Raw genomic sequence first — 17,149 nt, forward strand, 5'->3', positions numbered from 1 at the left:
TTCCAACGATTTGCCTTGCCTGCCTATCACAGGGTCGGTCTTTCCACTGCGTGAACTCGAATCCCGTCGCCAAAATTCACAATCTGTGGCTAGCATGAGTTATGAATACATCTGTCCAAGTACAACTCACGATGAAATCAACCGGGGTTTCCCCGCCTGAGCTCGTCATCGCACTCTTCGAACCGACTTGCACAATCCAGTCCTTGATCAACTTCATTCTAGGGTTGCGAAGCGTCCGGATGTAGTTATTATCCAATATCCTTCGCTGTACACGATAGTGATCACCCGATTCAAAAACTCGCTTACTCTGCATCCACGTTCATAGCTTGGGGTGAGCAATGGCCTGTATTGCTCTAGCCATAACACCTCTGACTATTACGTTTTAAGCCATGTGCTGAGAAAAGGACTTTAATTCTTTGAATCCAATACTATAATAGACCCTTGAATAGTCTTGTTAGAAGCGACTAGACGGAATGTGTGCCTGGCTGAACCCCGCTAGACATCGAGACGCTCATCGTAGAACCATTATACACCAGGAGAAGCGAGGGCAAGGAGATAAATTCCGAAGATTTGATAATGCTGACCAAATGCAGGTTCATTCAGAAGTACAGAAAGGAAAATTAAAGGTGGGTAGGGAAGAACAAAGGAAGAAGAAGATCAAGGAAAATAACTGATATTACACCAATGTACTATTAGTATCAATACATCTGTCCCGGAAATTCAGACCCAAATTGTCGCCCGGGGCTCGTTTTACTCTTTTCAGAACTTTCAGAACGTGTCGGCATTTAGCCTAACCCGGGCAGACATGAATGCTTACATGGAAGACAACTATCCGTATAAAGCTCGAACGCCGTGGGTTAAATCATGAAGTATCCATCAACTTATTTCGTTTCGTCCCCTATTGCGCCTTTCCTTTTTCCTTTTCCTTTCTCTGTGTTTCAGTTTTTTATATCCCATCCAGTTTCATGTCTTAACATACGAATGGACCCCGCCTATCTTTTCATCGCCCCTTTAACCCCTTCCTATCATCTGGAGGATAGCCGTTGCTCTTGTGTTCGCTCGCGCTTCACTGCCCACGCCTTTATTGCGATGGTCAGAACCACCAGCGACATAACGAAGGCTGTGAAGCCCATGCCCACGGTGAAGGTGAACATGGCGTCCAGCTCAAAGAACTCCATGGCTTCAATCACTTGGCGGGCCTATTCAATGTTAGTAAGGCGGCCGTATGGGATCGATCTGCGGAAATCACTTACACTTAGCATGAAGATGAGCCCCCCAGACATAAGACAGAAACCAGCCACGATCTCAGTGGGAGGGCGAGCTGGGAGGTACGAGGTTGGTGGGCGCAGGAACAGCAGAACATATGTCATTCCGCGAGCAATCGCGAATCCAACGAGCATATGACCCCACTGCTTATGCACCATAGTTGAAGTCATGCTGTCCTGGTGGTGCGATCCCATGATCATACCCAGGAGCAGGATGATAAGAGCTGGCATCGGGTTAAGGGGAACACCCTGTGACTCAGGAGGCTGCCACTTCTCATCGCCAGAATCATAGGTAGGGGATTGTAGCAAGGTGTTGTTGAGCGCGTCGCGAATACGCTGGGATTCAAAGAGCATGCCGACAAGACCACCACCGAAGAACATAATAGAGATTGAGACGTGCTCCATATCGGTCGCGGACCACTCTTTCCCCTTGCCGGCCAGGTGCTCTAAGAAGACATTGGTAACACCATACAACCAGATGACGAACGACTCCACAAACTCGCCTGAGGGGACTTTTGCCTTCCAGCCGACGACACACGCTGGGGGCTTCTTGTTCCAGGCCCATCCTAAGTCCGCCCAGGCTCCGATAAACCGTCCAAGAGTGAGGACACCATACCAGAAGAAGATTCCACCTTTAATAAAGTGCGCCAGACCGTTAAAGATCTCGATACCATGGAAGATACCACCATAAGTAACAGCTCCAGTGGTAGTAGCAATGAAGCCAAAGGGAAGAATGATCCGATCAATCACATTATATACGCTATTTAAAATGCGTAGGGCACGGTTCGAGACTCTTCCACGTACGCACTTCAAGAGGAACCGATCGACAATAGATTTGTAAAACCAGCCACGTAAACTAGAAATCTTCGGATGGAGCTCCTCCGGCTTGACAAAGCCGTCGAACTCGGCTTGGTACTCACAGGACGGCGATAAAGGGCTGCGAATGGAAGAGCTAGGCTCAGTTGCCTGGTCACTATCGCGGGACCAGCAGTACTCGTGCATAGCCCTAGTTGAGCAAGGACACTCATGCTCATCTGTAGCGACAGGTAGGAACGTAGCGCGACTAAAACATCTCGATTGCGGCTGCTTGGACTCGCCACGACCAGCATACGCAAATATCAAGGCCAGAACGACCTGCGCACTGATGACCAATGTCACAATCCAGCCGATCTTGTGGTGGGCGTTATTCTCGTACAGATCGGGAGTCTGGCTATTATAGATGATTCCGAAGAGCAGACCGATGGCATTAAAGACCAGGAACAGGAACTGCGACGGGAGCGCAAGGCGCGACCGGCCAATGCTAAGTATGACGGCTGTTGCGAAATTAGTGGCGATTTCAATACTTGCCGGAACTAGAAATTAGCTTACCTGCAGGAAGAATAAAGCACCAGCCCAGGGTCATGAGCGTAATGTGCGCCAGGATGGTGCTCGAGTGCTGGCCATAGGAAAAGTAGCTCGTGGGACCTTCGTTTTGGGCATTGTGTGAGACGGAAGCTGTTGGAGTTACTGCACTGGCGGTAGCGTGTATATCCATGCTCATTGCCCTCTCTATATCCATTGATTCATCGTCACCGTGAGCGATTGCAAGGGACGCGAGGAAAAGCGTCGCGTAGGCAGCTCGAGTTAACAACCGCATGGGGCCGGGAAAATGATCGCAAAGCTCGTGAGAAGTACCCAGAGGGTTGCTGGAATTACAAGAGGTCGAAATGGAGGCAGAACTTCAATCGGCGCAAAAGAGCGAAGCTCTGTCGAATCGTGACGTAGCGACACTGCCAGGTCCTGGAAATGCAAGCTCTCTCGACAATGAAATTGTTGACTTTGCTCCAGACCCGGACTATTTGGATGTGGACTAACCGAGGCCGTGCTCATACACGTACCTAGACTGGCGGTGGTGTTGGGTGGTGGTGTTGGGACGCGGAATGGTATAGGGCTGAGGAAAACAGGAGTATAAGTGTGGGTGCTATATAACAGAACCAGCTCGAGGAGGCAGGGTGCAGGGATTTAATAAGTTAAAAAGGAATCACCGGATTTACGTCGCAAATTAGTAGATCAAAAAAAAAAGAAAGAAAAAGCAAAGCAGCCAAAAAGGCTCATCGGCGCGAGTTTTGTCGAGCGATTGCTAGGCAACACCCAGCGGACATCCGGCGAACAGCCAGCGATCATCCGGCGATCACCCCGGGGGGGACCTGCGATCTTCCAACGGCTATCGACAACCCAATTTACAGCACAGTCGCTAGAGCATGATTCGGCGATCATCAGCCACAACCGCACCGGCACTAGGCTAGACCATCGCTCTATTCGACCGGAGCCGCCACTTCTTATAAAAATGGCAGCCTACTAGATTATTTGTAACGTACAGGCCTAGTCTCGTTGAGACCGAGCCCCTGTGATGTAAAGCAAGTCAAGGTGACATGCCCCCGGTCTTTGTAAAAGGAATCGCGTTACTGAGCCGAACTCCGAGTTAGAGCCGGTAGGTTCCAATACTGTGTGGTCTTGACGGTTATGCCGACCTCCTTGCTAACGTCAACATTAATACTCGGTGAAACATCTCGAGTGAAGCATGGGCAGCTCTCGGAAATGGATAGGATGCAATTGCTGGGTACATCATATTGGTTGCAAGGTCATTCCCAGGGGAGTATCCAATATTTCATCACTTTAATTTATCCTGGATAAACATGATCTTTAGTACATGATATGGTGTTCTACCGTGACGGGTGAGTTGAAATCACGTTGCTATTTGTAGGACTGATATCATAGTCACCAACTTAGTAACAAAGATTGGGCGTGAGCCAGTGGGGGCCTGATTCGCTCTTCGAATCAGAAGTGCCAGCGATATCGCGCTAGATGCAGCGAAACTGGCCGGAAACGGTGCTGATCGGCTCGGAACGCACGTCGTGTCGAGCAGACACGCATCCATATAGCCGTCGGTGTTCGATGAACATTCACTTGTCAGATGACCGATGAAGGTTTACTACTGTGGCTTGTCAACGAGTTGATCTTGGTCATTCATTAGATTGCCGAGATAACGGGGCGCGAAGTGCCAGTGGCCACCGCCTTTCGATCTATCGAAATGGAGAACCTTCAATCTACAGGGGCTCGCTCGCATGCAAACTCGACCTCTCATATCAAGCCGCGCCGGGCTGGCGTTCCTTGTGTGCGATGTCGCCAGATGAAGGTGAGAATCAGACCGCTCTCCGGTTCTTGTTCTCGGAGCCAACGCCACCACTTCGAAAATCAATTAATGTCTTCAGGTGAAATGTAATGCCAGTCAAAAGTTTCCGGCAGCTTGCTCGGCTTGCGAAAAAGCAGGTGAGCGGTGCTCTGTTGACCCCTCGTTCAAGAGGACATCCAAGAGAAGGTAACACCGGCCCAATGCCTATTGTTTTCCTGCCGTATTTTCACTCTAATCGAACATAGTCTGAAGCCCAGCCATGTATATGAAGAATGTCATCCTGCATACAGGGCGCCCCGCTCCGAAGGATCAGGCACTGAGCCGACTAGCTTGTCGTCGAGACCGGATGGACCTTTACCTGGCTCGGATTCTTCCGTAGCAAGTATAACTGCCGAATTGCGCCTCGGCGGGAAGAGATCTGCTCGGTTTACCCATGAGGCTACTGGGGTCAACCTCACATCCAGTGTTGTAGCAGAACTGCTAGAAGAGTATGGCAAGCCAGTGGTGTTTCATGTTCTACCCGCTCACGACCCTTTAGGTATTATTCTCGTCTACACCCAAGGTTCCCGCTGTTGCTTGACCCTGCCACCACAATCGATAGCTACGAGAAAGCACCCTTGCTGTTTTGGAGCGTATTGGCCATTGCAAGCAAAGATTCAGAGAAGTATGCATCTGACTACGCTCGGTTACAAATTCTTTTGAGGCAATTGGTAGCCGACATTCTCATCGTTGGTACCCGGTCCATCTACCTCGTTCAAGCTCTACTTCTACTCTGTGTTTGGTCTTTTCCCCATGAAGACATGAACAAGGAGCCGTTTTCAATGTACTGTGCACTGGCCATTTCTATGGCACGGTCTCTTGGTTTGCATCGTCCACAACATCCATTCCTTTTATTTGCGGCAAAGGCGTCGGAGATCGGAACCTTGGAAACTCGGACGGCAACCTGGTTGTCTTGTTTCGTTGTGGATCAATGGTAGGATTGCTCCTGAGCTGTTCATGAGCTCGCTGATTACTTCGCAGGCATACTGCTAGATTCGGGGTGCCAAGTTCCATCAGGATCGACCACACTGTCCTTCATGCCCTGAATGTTTCGATGCCTTGGGTACCAGCGACTACAAGAATTCAACTTCACATCGCCGTCGTCACCTCGAAGATTTCGGCTGCCCTGGGAGAATGTGAGACTTCGGCCACCGGGCTCACTGCAGACCCCCTTCCGCTTGTGCGGGTGTTTGAAACTGAGCTTTGCATGATACAAGACAGATACACGTGCGAATGGTCGCCTGCCGATGAAGTATCATTCCTTGACGCGCGGCTCAGCCTGTACTCTTACGTTCTCGACCAGCAAAAAACCGAGACCTTCAAAACCCTTCATCCAGAGAATGAACTCATCGTCCAAAGCAGTATCACGGCAAGACAGCTCCTAATCGTGCTGACTACATTTCCGGACGCACTAAGCAAAGGGACATTCCATGTGTTTCGCTCTGCAAGCTACGCCGTCTTCTTCCTCTTACGCATTCTTAAGACAGCACCCAGTGAGTTAATCGACGAGACAGGTATCAGAAATATCATCAGACAGACTTTTACACTCATGAGGGAAATGTCTCAAACAGCAAATGACCGACGGTCTCAGTGCGTGCGGGTCTGCAGAATCATCGAGCATATGATTGACGAAGACTGGAACAAAGACACGCCGTTCTTAGGCAAAGCCGAGTCATTTATGGCTAATAACTATGTCGCAGATGTTGCGGCCAGGGGCATGATCAAAGCAAATATACGGCATGCAGCTGCACAAACCGAACGCGATAGCCGGGAAGCCGTAGCGGCAGGAGTTTCGCCAGAGGTCGATTCGAATTTTGACCTCGATTTCTCGATATTGGATCCGATGGAATGGAATGTGAATTGGCAGGATAATGATGACCTACTCTTTCTCAGCGAGAATATAGGTGGATCCTCGTGATTAAATATCATTTGTGCTCGGTTCAGGCTGATGAGATGCTTCTAAATATACGCAAATTGGTGGCAGGGATGGTGAGAGGTCTGACCAACTCCGAGCGTTCTCAGATTTATAATGGCCTATCTGAGTTATCTCCCATTTCCTTCCCATCAAAAATCGGAGATGTTTCTGATGGGATGCGGAAGACTAGGGCTAGATCGATAAAGACTTGCTGGTTCTGATTATGCTGCGCTTTCCTTTGAAATATCAATGACACGATCATTTAAGTAGTAGAAAGGTCGACGGTCAACAGGTAGATCTTGCCAAGACAAATCTACTATTCTACTTTCTACTCATCTACCATATGAGGCCCAGGATATATAAGGATACTCATTCATGTATCTAGTATAGTTCTTGGTGTTCAGTTCCACATTGTCACCTGTATTTACGCTTTGGATACTCGGCGACTCTTTACTTGATTATAACTTGATCCCATTCACAAATAGACCAATACTCCCATATAGATCTATTCGGCGCTCCACCTGGCACCATTACTCGATATGCTCAAAAGGACTCTGCCCGTATAAGGTCTGTTCGGCAACGGTACAGCTGCGAGACGGATCATTGAAATTGGAAGACAGAGAAGCATAGGCGAGTATAACCCAGGATTCTTCTAGCATAACGACGACCAGGTAGTCGTGCATGACAGTCAAGTCAGGCCCTACCCACGTGGGTATCACTATAGGCGGGACATGTCAATGTCTAACCTTATCTAATACTTAGGCGATGTCTAAACTAAAGGTATTAAGTAGTCTCCAAATTATAACTCAAATTCTAAATTCGTCTAACCGATAAATTTAAATATACTCGCGAAATCCAAGTAGTCAACCTGCACCAGCGCCAATTTCCTTTATAGTAAAACAAAAACCCTCATTAGTACGCAGTGCATCTCACCACCCCCCATAGGGTAGATCAAGGTGAGGAAAAAAGACGAGAAAAAGGACCCCGAGGTGCTCCAGGTGAAAGCAACCAATCCCGGATCCCGGAAGATAGACGCTATGCATGTAGCGCTTATAGACAGAAATATGTACATATACACCAAATGCTATTAGGTATGCAGGAATCGTGTACAAGGCCGTATCGATACACGAAAACTGAAAGCGAAAAGAATCGCAAATGTCTCAGTCGTCGCGGAGACCGAGTTCGAACGAGGTCTCGGTGGCCTCGTCTCTTTTGAAGCTTACCCTCCGCAGTAGGATGGGCATTATGCGACGCGCACGTCGCGAAGGCGAGGAGGAAAAGCGGGACGGGCTGATGATTGAAGAGACCTTGCTGTAGCGGTAGCGATACTGGGCCCCTAGGAGCAAGATTCGACCATAGGTCCAGAAGAGGCAGAAGCCGACGACGGCGGCGAGGAGGAAGCCGCAGAAGGTGAGGAACATCCAGTGTTGGCCCATCTATGTCTGTTAGTGGTGATCAAACGGCCCGGGGTTTCGAAATCTCTTTACCCAGAAAATGAAATGCGCGTCCTTGCCGTGCCAGCTGTTTCCAGTGTGGTGGGTGAAAAAGCTCCAGGAGTACTTCTTGTACTCATCCGGCATAAGAATGCGGACACGGCTCATCTCGGACGGGTAGTCTTGTATATACTCTTTCCAGATAACTGATAGGAACAGCGGCCCGGTCGAGTACATAACGGTGATGTAGGGGAGGAGCCAGTGGCGGTCGTACTGCTGGAGCAATTCGATCACGCGCAGGAAGAAGGGGTGTTGGGGCACTGAGCCCATTGCATCGTTGGAGATACCAGTGGGTACAGTGCGGCGCGCCCACGCAGGGTAAGTAAGCAGAGGATCTAAGCGACGATTGCAGCCCTGGTGATGGTTAGAACATCCGTATCAAAAGTGGCTATTGCTAGGTAACTACATACGTCGTCCAAATCGATATAAATTCCGCCATAGTGGGCCAGAACGAAATAACGAATCGAGTCTGCGCGTTGGATGGGGTATTTGTAGCCGTCAAAGGTCTCGAGGAACCAGGGATATTTGGCTGTGATAAACTCGCGCGACGTTTCATCCGTCCACAGCTGGAACAATCGTTAACACAGATTCAGGCCGGGTCACACGCGGGTCGTACAATATATTCGTAGTCCGGGTGCAGGTCAATGCAGCTCTGCTGGGCATTGACCCAGACTTCAGGAATGGTCTCGTTTTTGTAGGTCTGGTGAATGATCTTAGGGATGATCTGGGGGTGTTGTTCGATCAGGCTGGAGTTTGGCGAGGGCAACTCGGCGCGGTGAATCGCGTCGGCGGCAGCATCTTCGACGAGTAGCGATAGCAGCGTCGAGACATTGCGAACCAGGAGAATAAGAATGAAAAGGTTGATCAGGAGAAAGACGAAAAGACCGCGCTGCATGATGGTGGTTGACGGTGGTCAAGTCAGGAGACAAATGCGACAAGTCAAGTGAACCTAGAGTCTGGAGTCGTCAAATGGTTTCGGTGAGCTAGTATCACAGGCCTTTCAGGCCTAAATATCTCGAGAGTCGCGCAACAAATGATTGGTCGTTTCTAGCGCCGGGACATAGAGTCGAGGAGGCGACAGAACCCAGGCTCGAGCGCGAGCGAAACCAAGGCGAGACAGAATAAATAAGGAGTAACCAGACGGAAAACAAAGTAAATTCAAAAGGGCGAAAAAAGAGCGTAAATCGAAGACAAAGTTGGAAGAGGCCATCTGGTAATCTAGATTTGCTTCGCTGGATGTTCGCTGGATGTTCGCTGGATGCCGCTGGATGCTCGCTGAATGCTGCGGCAGCCGCTCCACAGAATACGCTGACCCATAGCGTTCTCCAAAGATGCATTTTGATAGGATGGAGCTGAAGAGGCGAGGAACTTTTGCTGCCATGGAGTAGAGCGCCAAGACCATCCAGGTAATCAACAAACGCCCATGTACTGGTGACGGTCCAGTGGTCAAGAGACTTGCCGCCCTATCCGAATGCGTATAAGAGCAATATCAGCTACTTTTCTTATCTTGTTGCCTATTTATCAGCCAACTCGCCACTTATGCTACGATATTGATGGGTCAGGATATCTTCTATCGAGGGACACTGGGTTCCTGCCGCGGAGAACACACAGCGCAGTTTGCAACAGCGTCTTGAATTCGTGATTCTGCCTTCATCATGCATAATAGCGTGCGCATCGCAATGGTAGTCGCGTTCGTGGTTTTATTTTCTTTATATCTTTTGAACGAGCATCTGCAAGATCTTGAGGAACGATATCGTGTGCGCACATACGTGCAAGCCTGGCTACGCCGGCATCGACCAGACTATCTTCCAAGGTGATAAAGATGGCATCTGTTACCAATCCCGAGGAGTCTTTTAAAACTTATGCAGACATATTTTCTTGGTAAGAGTTTACCCATTGGTGCATGGTAAAGAATGCCCTACTGAACTGACTCGGCGAAAGTGCCAGCGGTTTTTTATCTACACAGCTGACGTATCTCAACTATGCTCTCGTGCTTCAACTCGTCTTCCCTCCTCCTGTCCCCTCTTTGATCACACACTGCGTTCCGCTGCTATATCTTCTTCATATCCTGTTCCGCCTACCGATAAGAGCGACACTAGCTTAGGCGTGCCCGAGATCTTCTCGCACAACGCTTCCGACTCTGATTCCTCCACCGCACCTAACGTCTTCGACTCAAGCAGCGAACCTAACTCTGAGTCTAAAGATAAGTCCGACGATGGGCTAGCATCGGAAAAGAGGAGCAAATTCCACTAGAATACTTCCTCTAGGAGGCCGAGTCATTTGAACTGTATCTTCGGAAGCCTGAGCTAACGAAGCATGGCCTGTCAAAAGTTCTGCCGCATACCTTGCCATCGGAAAATCCCGCTTGATCTCTCTGTTGCTACCGGTGATGTCCGTAAGATAAGTCAAGCACGTCCTCGTGATGGAAATACTGGCAGTAGTCATCTTGAATTGATTCTCACCGAGAAGATACTCTTTGGCGCAAAAGTGGGCAAGATGTAGCTCTTTATCGGTAGCGTGAATGACAGTCACTAATCCGGGACAGTAACAGTCGACGCTTGATGTCAACCCCTCTTGGCTCATTTTCGATCTGCGTCGCAATTATTTGTTCGGCCTCGGCCAGCTTGAGAGGTCGCGTGGAGTGTACTAGGAATTGCAGGAGGCGTATTGCGTCGTTTTTTAGCTCCGTCGGTATGCTTGCAATCATGCGCCGGTAAGTCTAGAGGTTCCGATTCTATTTCTGCTCGGATTTTCTCCCTCGATGTCAAATGCGAATCATTTAGCAGTGGCACTACCTAGAAGCCTTGAATAGTTGACTTTGACTAACGGCTTATATATGCAAGAACAATGGGAAGGAATAGAAGACTGACTACTTATTGGAGGCTATTCGATTATGGCTCCAAAACTAGAAGAGATACACGCCGTATCTCCGAGGATACTGTCTGTTAGGGAGTGTGATAGAAGTGCGGGATTAGAAATCTACAATGATACAGGGACTTAGAGATTTAGGAGCCCAGTCGGGAATCGAGGTTCAAATAACTGACACGAAAACCAAGTGGGCAGGTCATATGTAATTACAGCTTCAAATATGGTGCTAGTGATTCTGCTGCCAATCTTTTTTCAGATCATTATCCAATATACAAATACCTTTAATTGCCTTAGAAAATGCTAATTGCACCTCTACGTAGCTGAATTTGGTCCTTACGGGTCAGACCCTAAACAAGGGTTGCCAGCGTATAGGGCTTCAACGCCGATTCGTTATTAATAGGCTTTATTCCCATAAAATCGGTGAACCCATCGCAGCCCCAAAGGTTCCGCACGTTCGTTAATTAGTCATTGGGAAGGCCGCAGTCAAAAGGAAAGCGATTACCCACTGCGTCCCAAGTTCCACACGGATCTGTCTTTGTCCAACCACCGGTAATTTGTTTGACCCAAACCCCAACCCTCGGAATTTCATCTTTCAGTGGTTTTCTGGTACTATGTTGATAGTATAAATGGGCAGACATAGGCTCTGCGCAAGTCCCTTTATTCTTGTGACGTTGCGAGAAAATCGAGCACTTCTGTAGAGCTTGACCGACTAGTGTGGTTCTATTTGATATTCTGTAGTTAGGCTGTCTGGTACAGTATTTTTTTCACGTGAGATATCACCGAAGAGCACAAGCCCTACAAGAGGCTATAGGTCACATGATACTGGCCGTATAATAATCCAGTCATACAGAGTTTGTATTTATTCCGCCAAGATAATATAGCTTCTCCACGGTGGAAAAAGGAGTAGCGATGAATCAATCAAATAAGTTCGACCAGATTTTACCTTTGAACCACCACACATTTTCTGAGTCGCAATTCACGAACGGCATCTGAGGTGCAAATTTCAGTAAGGTATGATTTAAGGGTAGCCAAAGAAGTGCCCTCGTGGATTATTGTTGTAGTCTTTTGAGTTCTGTTTCGTTGCAGAATTTTTTCTTATATCGGAGCAAAGTAGGACAGTCCCACGTCGGCCCGGTTCCGTTCACGGCCCGGGCGATCATCAGCAACCCACCCAAGCTTGTCGCATAAGCTATCTCCATGGTCTATCGACATCAAGGGTCGAAGAGAAGAGAAAAGAGTTATTCGTAGCAGGTCATCTACTGGCTCACATTGCATTTCAATAATTGACACTAAATTGCCATTCACTGCACAGATGACGTGTTCCGGACGCTTTGTAGGACAACTCATACTTGCATTACCTTGCTTCTCCCGCATACCCCCTCCCCCATATTAGAAGTAGTCTGGCTTTCTCTCATCTTTATCTCTCATATGTTTCTTGGAGAATATCCTGAAAATTGCTTGATAGCCGGCAAAACTTAAGACTGAACCATGGCAAAAAAGAAAACGAAACAGCGAAAGTCGAATGAGGTGTCCAGGCGACCCTTCACCCCAGAGATCTCCCCCAAAATTGACTATCATCGGCCTTTGTCATCGTAAGTTTTTTGAATGAGTTACAATCAGCGTTTTCTGACCTATTCACTGGCCCTACGAGTTCCCTCTTGTTACCCTCATTATAGGGAGCAAGCAATATGGCATTCCCGCTCATTTCCTTCGGAATTACCAAAAATTCGCCCTTTCAGTTCCTGCACTATCAACTATCATCATGTCTAATGTTGACGAAGACGTTGGGCATACCGTGGTGCACTTCTTATACACAGGCGGCTACGAGACGGTCAGCTCGCCTCTTGACGAAGGCACATCAGATCTTGCCAGAGAATACAAGAGAAGCGCTCTAGTATACCATGCGTCAAGGAACTGGGGCCTTACTGGTCTTGAAACCCTTGCTCAGCAAAAGATGCAGCACTTAGATGAGGAGGTTCCTGTTCTTGAAATACTGCGGGTCATGAGGGACGTGTTTTCAAGCCTCCCCGCAGGTGAAACCTGGCTTCCAGGTTACATTCATGGGAACCTGCAGCGATTACTAAAGCCTGAAGATCCAGAGCTTGGTTTACGCGAGTTTTACAATATTCTCGGCCAGGACCATCAGTTTGATAATGCAGTGATGAAAATGATTCTCGAGATACTATCTATTCGCTTATTTTCTATGAACGATCAGTATGGTAAGTCGTTTCCAACAGATTGACGATACGGTAATCAGACTGAACCTAATTTTTACGGCATTATTAGTGAAGATACCGAACGGCATCATCTCAAATAACTCTCCTCTTCAAGGACCTGTCCTGGAAGAGCCTGAGCCTGTCCCCGAAGACCCTGAGCCTGTGTCGGAAGAGCCTGAGCCTGTCCCCGAAGACCCTGAGCCTGTGTCGGAAGACCCTGAGCCTGTCCTGGAAGACCCTGAGCCTGTGTCGGAAGACCCTGAGCCTGTCCCGGAAGAGCCTGAGCCTGTCCTGGAAGACCCTGAGTCTGTCCCCGAAGAGCTCCCTGCTGAAAAAGATAGCGAGCAGTGGACCATTTCCCGAGTGCCTGATGATGCTGACGGCTGGTCGCGCGCTTCCTTGTTACCCAGAGATACGCCTAATGCCGAAAAATTTCAAGAGGCTCCTGATCAAGGCCACATAGCAAGGATCTCATGCTCGGACTTAACTCTGTATGAAAAATGGGAACGCCTGTCTTCGAAGACAAGAGCTAAAAGGGCTAGCAAGCTTGTGTCCAGGGGACTTCCTGTCCCAAGCGAGACGGGTTTCATTTCAATAGTTGCAACTTGAGTATGATTTGGAGCAGCTTCAGCCAGGCAATCAAATCATTTACTTCTTGTTTATGGATTCGTGAAGTGCCCAAAAGAGATGGATTGATCTACAGGTACTGAGATAATCCTTGGGCCTGGAGCAAATTGGGGTTTTCTCTCTCTAGTTCAATGGACGGTAAGAACGAACATGAACGGCTTCTACCAATTCTATTTCCCTCTTATATGATTGGTTCGATGTTAGTCCACTTCACTGTTGTAAGTCTTTCTCAAGAAAATAATTAAGCCATGTGATACTTCAGAAGATAAAGCATCAAAATGCCCAGTTATCGGCGCTAGTATTAGAACAATACCATAACTGAGGTCGGGTAATATATCCCCCATGTGGACGTATAAGTCATTTTTTGAGAGAACTGCTCTCTTCGAGACGGGGTTCCTGGTATCTTCTGCTTCTCAAAGTGTTGCAGACACGTAGCAACATTCTAGCATCTTGGCTGAGGTTTTCCGAGGACCTCTATTCTAAGTGTGACGGAGACGCAATTCTCAAGAAGCGCAATGCCTTCAAAGCAATTTTTGCCGGCCTATACAGGATTTGGACAGGAATCGGGGCCGGCTTCTAATGTAAGTATACTATCGTCACTGGAGAGATAGGCGGGTATTCACCATAACTAGATCTTCGGTTCAATAATAAGGTGCAATGATGGCCACCTTAGACGGTAGAAATAGGTCCCCTTGTAAACTCCTAGGTTAAATAAAAAAGCACTAGCCTAAGTTCAAAAACTCTCTATTGATGCTTTTACCATATACTCGTCTACACAATTTAAATCTCTTTGACAAAGTGGCCCTATGGAGTGCTTGTCTTCTATCTTGTTTCGATGGCTTCTACCAAATTACATATAAGTGTTTTGGGAACCGAAAATCGAGCAGGAAATAGATAAGGATTTAGAGCAGATGACCCCAATTGCTACCAGCCCCTATAGGGTCACTAAATCTGCGGTAGATAAGCCAGAAAATACTAAACCCGTAAAAGGTCTCCACTAGTTTGCAACATCACGGGTGAAGCACCAGAACAATTAGCGACCTATTCTACCAGCGCGTATTGTACATAATTATTTTGACTCTGTCACGAGCCAGGTAAAGAATAATAAAGAAGGAAAAGAATTATTGTCCGATTAATTAAGTCGTAATCCAATCCCCTTATAATCTTGCAATTTCTATTCATGTCATCCACCGATAGCTGAAATATATCTATTTCTCCTCGCTCTATATCTATAGCTCCCCAAACAATTCTGTTTTATTTACTCCACGACGCCTCTTCCTCGAGCCCTATGATTAGGTGAAAAGCGAAATCTCTCTCAAACACAAAACAGGCTTGCCGGAATGTCCTCACCTTCATCCGTCATTAGAAATATCGAGGTGAATCCAGAATTTAACCTATTCGTTTCTGACGTCCGAATAGCCAAATCAAGCTGTGCTTTCTTCATTTGTTGGCAAGAATACTCTACAGAAGGCACGCCACTGTAAGTCTCACCCTACTAGCGCGCAGCCTATTTATCTGACGAAAGGGTAAGAGATGAAGAGACTACCACTAGGGCGGAGTTTCAAGGAGGATCACTCACTCCTCTAGGTGCTTTCATTCCTACAGGAGTGCCGATCGGCCGAGAGTTCGAAGAGGACAGCAAGTCACTATAGCGACGTGGGAATATCTTGTCTCTAGACTTAAACTCCTAGGAACACTAGTAGGCAGTTCGTTCACAATCGGAGCCGGCAAAAGCTAGAAAGCATAACGAGAATAGAAGGGCTGGTCAGGGGAGAGCAACGGGGTGAGCGATCAGCTTGCTCAGTGAGCAGCTCAATGCGGCGAGGTGACTAACTCACCTTACCGTCAACATTATTATGAACAAAACTTGTACTTGTGCTCTGTCTGTTCTTTGGACTGGCCTGCCTTGTATTGTATATAGCATGTGTATACAAGTGCACCGAATGAATTACAAATATCAAAAAAAATATTAAGAAGAGGTCCCCATTTAAAAATACCTACACCATCAAAACACAATCAAATGATACAATTCAAACCAAACAACTCATTCTAATATACAATGTCTAAAACAAAGAAAATGCAAAATGCAATATACAAAATCCAACAACTAAAACCCCTTCCTAACAGCCCAGAAATAATTCCCCCAGTCCTCACTCCCAGGAACCATCTTCCACCCAAGCCCAGGAACATAAATCGCACCAACACACTTCCAACTCATATCTTCCGCAACGCTCGCCCCGCCCCTCGAAACACCCGTATCAGCAGCCCTCATAAGACCTTCCTGCAACCACCCCTTCACCTCAGGCGGGTTGACAAACTTACTCCACTCATGTGTCCCACGCGGCACAACACCGATCGGCCACGGCGCTTCGGCGATAACCTGGTTCAGAATGAATGAGGGCAATGTGCGCGAGATTGTCGAGCCGATTAGCCAGCCGCCGGGCTTGAGGGCGCGCAGGCAGTTTGTTAGGAATGTAAGTGGGCTGGAGGTTTTCGGGTCGATGTGTTCGAGGACTTCGAAGAGGGTTACGATGTCGAATTGGGGTGTTGCTGTGGTGATTGTTGAAGCAGGTGTTGTGGTTGATGGTGAAGTTGAAGCGAGAACATCCTCAAGCGTTGTATTCAAGTATTTGAATTTCCCACTGCGCAAATGCGCATCAACGGTTGGATCCATGCGCGCGTGCTCGCGCGCCATCTGGATTAGATTTGTTGATGGGTCGATGGCTGTCATTGAGGCTGCCCGGGTGGGTGTTGGTGCTGGGCCGTTGGCGTCTAGGGGGGATTGTGCGGGCGAGGGATTCCGCAAAAATGCCGCCGCCGCAGCCGACGTCTAGGTAGTTGAAGGTTGCGGAGTTGGGGTTTGAGGGGGAGGGTGTTGTTTCGGTTGAGCCTTCGGCTAGGCAGGATGCGATGAACTCGTGGCGGAGGGGGTTCATAAGGTGGAGGATTCGCGAGGGGCCCATTGGGTCCCACCAGGAGCTGGCTAGGGCTGAGAAGTGGGAGAGTTCATCGGCTGAGACGGAGGAGGTTGAATGGTTGCGGGTTGGGAGTGTTACGGATTGGATGTTTGAGCGTGTGGTGAGTGTTGGTTTCAGTGGTGTTGTTCTTTTGAGTGGCTGGAGTGAGCAGAGAGCTCGGAGGGGAGTTGTCCTTGCTCTGAGGGAGGCCATTTTGGGTGTTTAGTCAAGGCTGAATGAGAATTAGCTCTAGAGGGTTGGCTCTGGGAGCTTTGAATGATGCGAGAACCGGATTGCTCTGGGTGGACAAGAGTTAGTTTTATGGATATTTGAATAAGGATACAAAACAAATGAGTAAGTACCAGTATAGCATTATCGTGATGTTGCAAGCAATTGGGAAGAAAGTCGCATGAAGCTGATCGTCAAATTGGAGATTCACCGATGCCGAGACAAACATGCCAAGACCGTTTGGAGAGTCATGTGACGGAGAACTATATCAACATGCAACGTGCAAGACCCGATTGAACACTCTGATTGCTTGCATTCTCTATAAAAAATTCCAATAATGCTCCCAAATACTCATATCATCTATAAACT

At 48.0% G+C, this 17,149-nt stretch overlaps 5 protein-coding genes across 5 annotated transcripts; 2 read left to right on the top strand and 3 right to left on the bottom strand.

Annotated features, from left to right (window-relative positions):
- Nucleotides 1-1,025: 1,025 nt before the first annotated feature.
- N7508_001673 (Ytp1 family protein) lies at nt 1,026-2,901 on the bottom strand (the record flags this gene model as incomplete). The annotated part of the gene is made up of 3 exons (XM_058459739.1): nt 1,026-1,199; nt 1,254-2,578; nt 2,634-2,901. The coding sequence occupies 3 exons, from the start codon at nt 2,899-2,901 to the stop codon at nt 1,026-1,028; spliced, it is 1,767 nt and encodes a 588-aa protein (XP_058323271.1).
- A 1,434-nt stretch (nt 2,902-4,335) lies between these two features.
- N7508_001674 (uncharacterized protein) lies at nt 4,336-6,394 on the top strand (the record flags this gene model as incomplete). The annotated part of the gene is made up of 5 exons (XM_058459740.1): nt 4,336-4,440; nt 4,517-4,623; nt 4,683-4,925; nt 4,976-5,410; nt 5,458-6,394. 5 exons carry the CDS (start codon nt 4,336-4,338, stop codon nt 6,392-6,394), a joined length of 1,827 nt encoding a protein of 608 aa, XP_058323272.1.
- Nucleotides 6,395-7,551: 1,157 nt separating this feature from the next.
- Nucleotides 7,552-8,779, bottom strand: N7508_001675 (glycosyltransferase family 32 protein; the record flags this gene model as incomplete). The annotated part of the gene is made up of 4 exons (XM_058459741.1): nt 7,552-7,827; nt 7,879-8,238; nt 8,295-8,450; nt 8,501-8,779. The coding sequence occupies 4 exons, from the start codon at nt 8,777-8,779 to the stop codon at nt 7,552-7,554; spliced, it is 1,071 nt and encodes a 356-aa protein (XP_058323273.1).
- Nucleotides 8,780-12,514: 3,735 nt separating this feature from the next.
- Nucleotides 12,515-13,577, top strand: N7508_001676 (uncharacterized protein; the record flags this gene model as incomplete). Its single annotated transcript, XM_058459742.1, has 2 exons — nt 12,515-12,971; nt 13,039-13,577. 2 exons carry the CDS (start codon nt 12,515-12,517, stop codon nt 13,575-13,577), a joined length of 996 nt encoding a protein of 331 aa, XP_058323274.1.
- A 2,125-nt stretch (nt 13,578-15,702) lies between these two features.
- N7508_001677 (3-demethylubiquinone-9 3-methyltransferase) lies at nt 15,703-16,765 on the bottom strand (the record flags this gene model as incomplete). Its single annotated transcript, XM_058459743.1, has 2 exons — nt 15,703-16,367; nt 16,408-16,765. The coding sequence occupies 2 exons, from the start codon at nt 16,763-16,765 to the stop codon at nt 15,703-15,705; spliced, it is 1,023 nt and encodes a 340-aa protein (XP_058323275.1).
- Nucleotides 16,766-17,149: the final 384 nt, after the last annotated feature.

The sequence above is a fragment of the Penicillium antarcticum genome (assembly GCF_028974205.1).
Source record: "Penicillium antarcticum strain IBT 31339 chromosome Unknown utg000002l_segment0_segment0, whole genome shotgun sequence".
Lineage (NCBI taxonomy): Eukaryota > Fungi > Ascomycota > Eurotiomycetes > Eurotiales > Aspergillaceae > Penicillium > Penicillium antarcticum.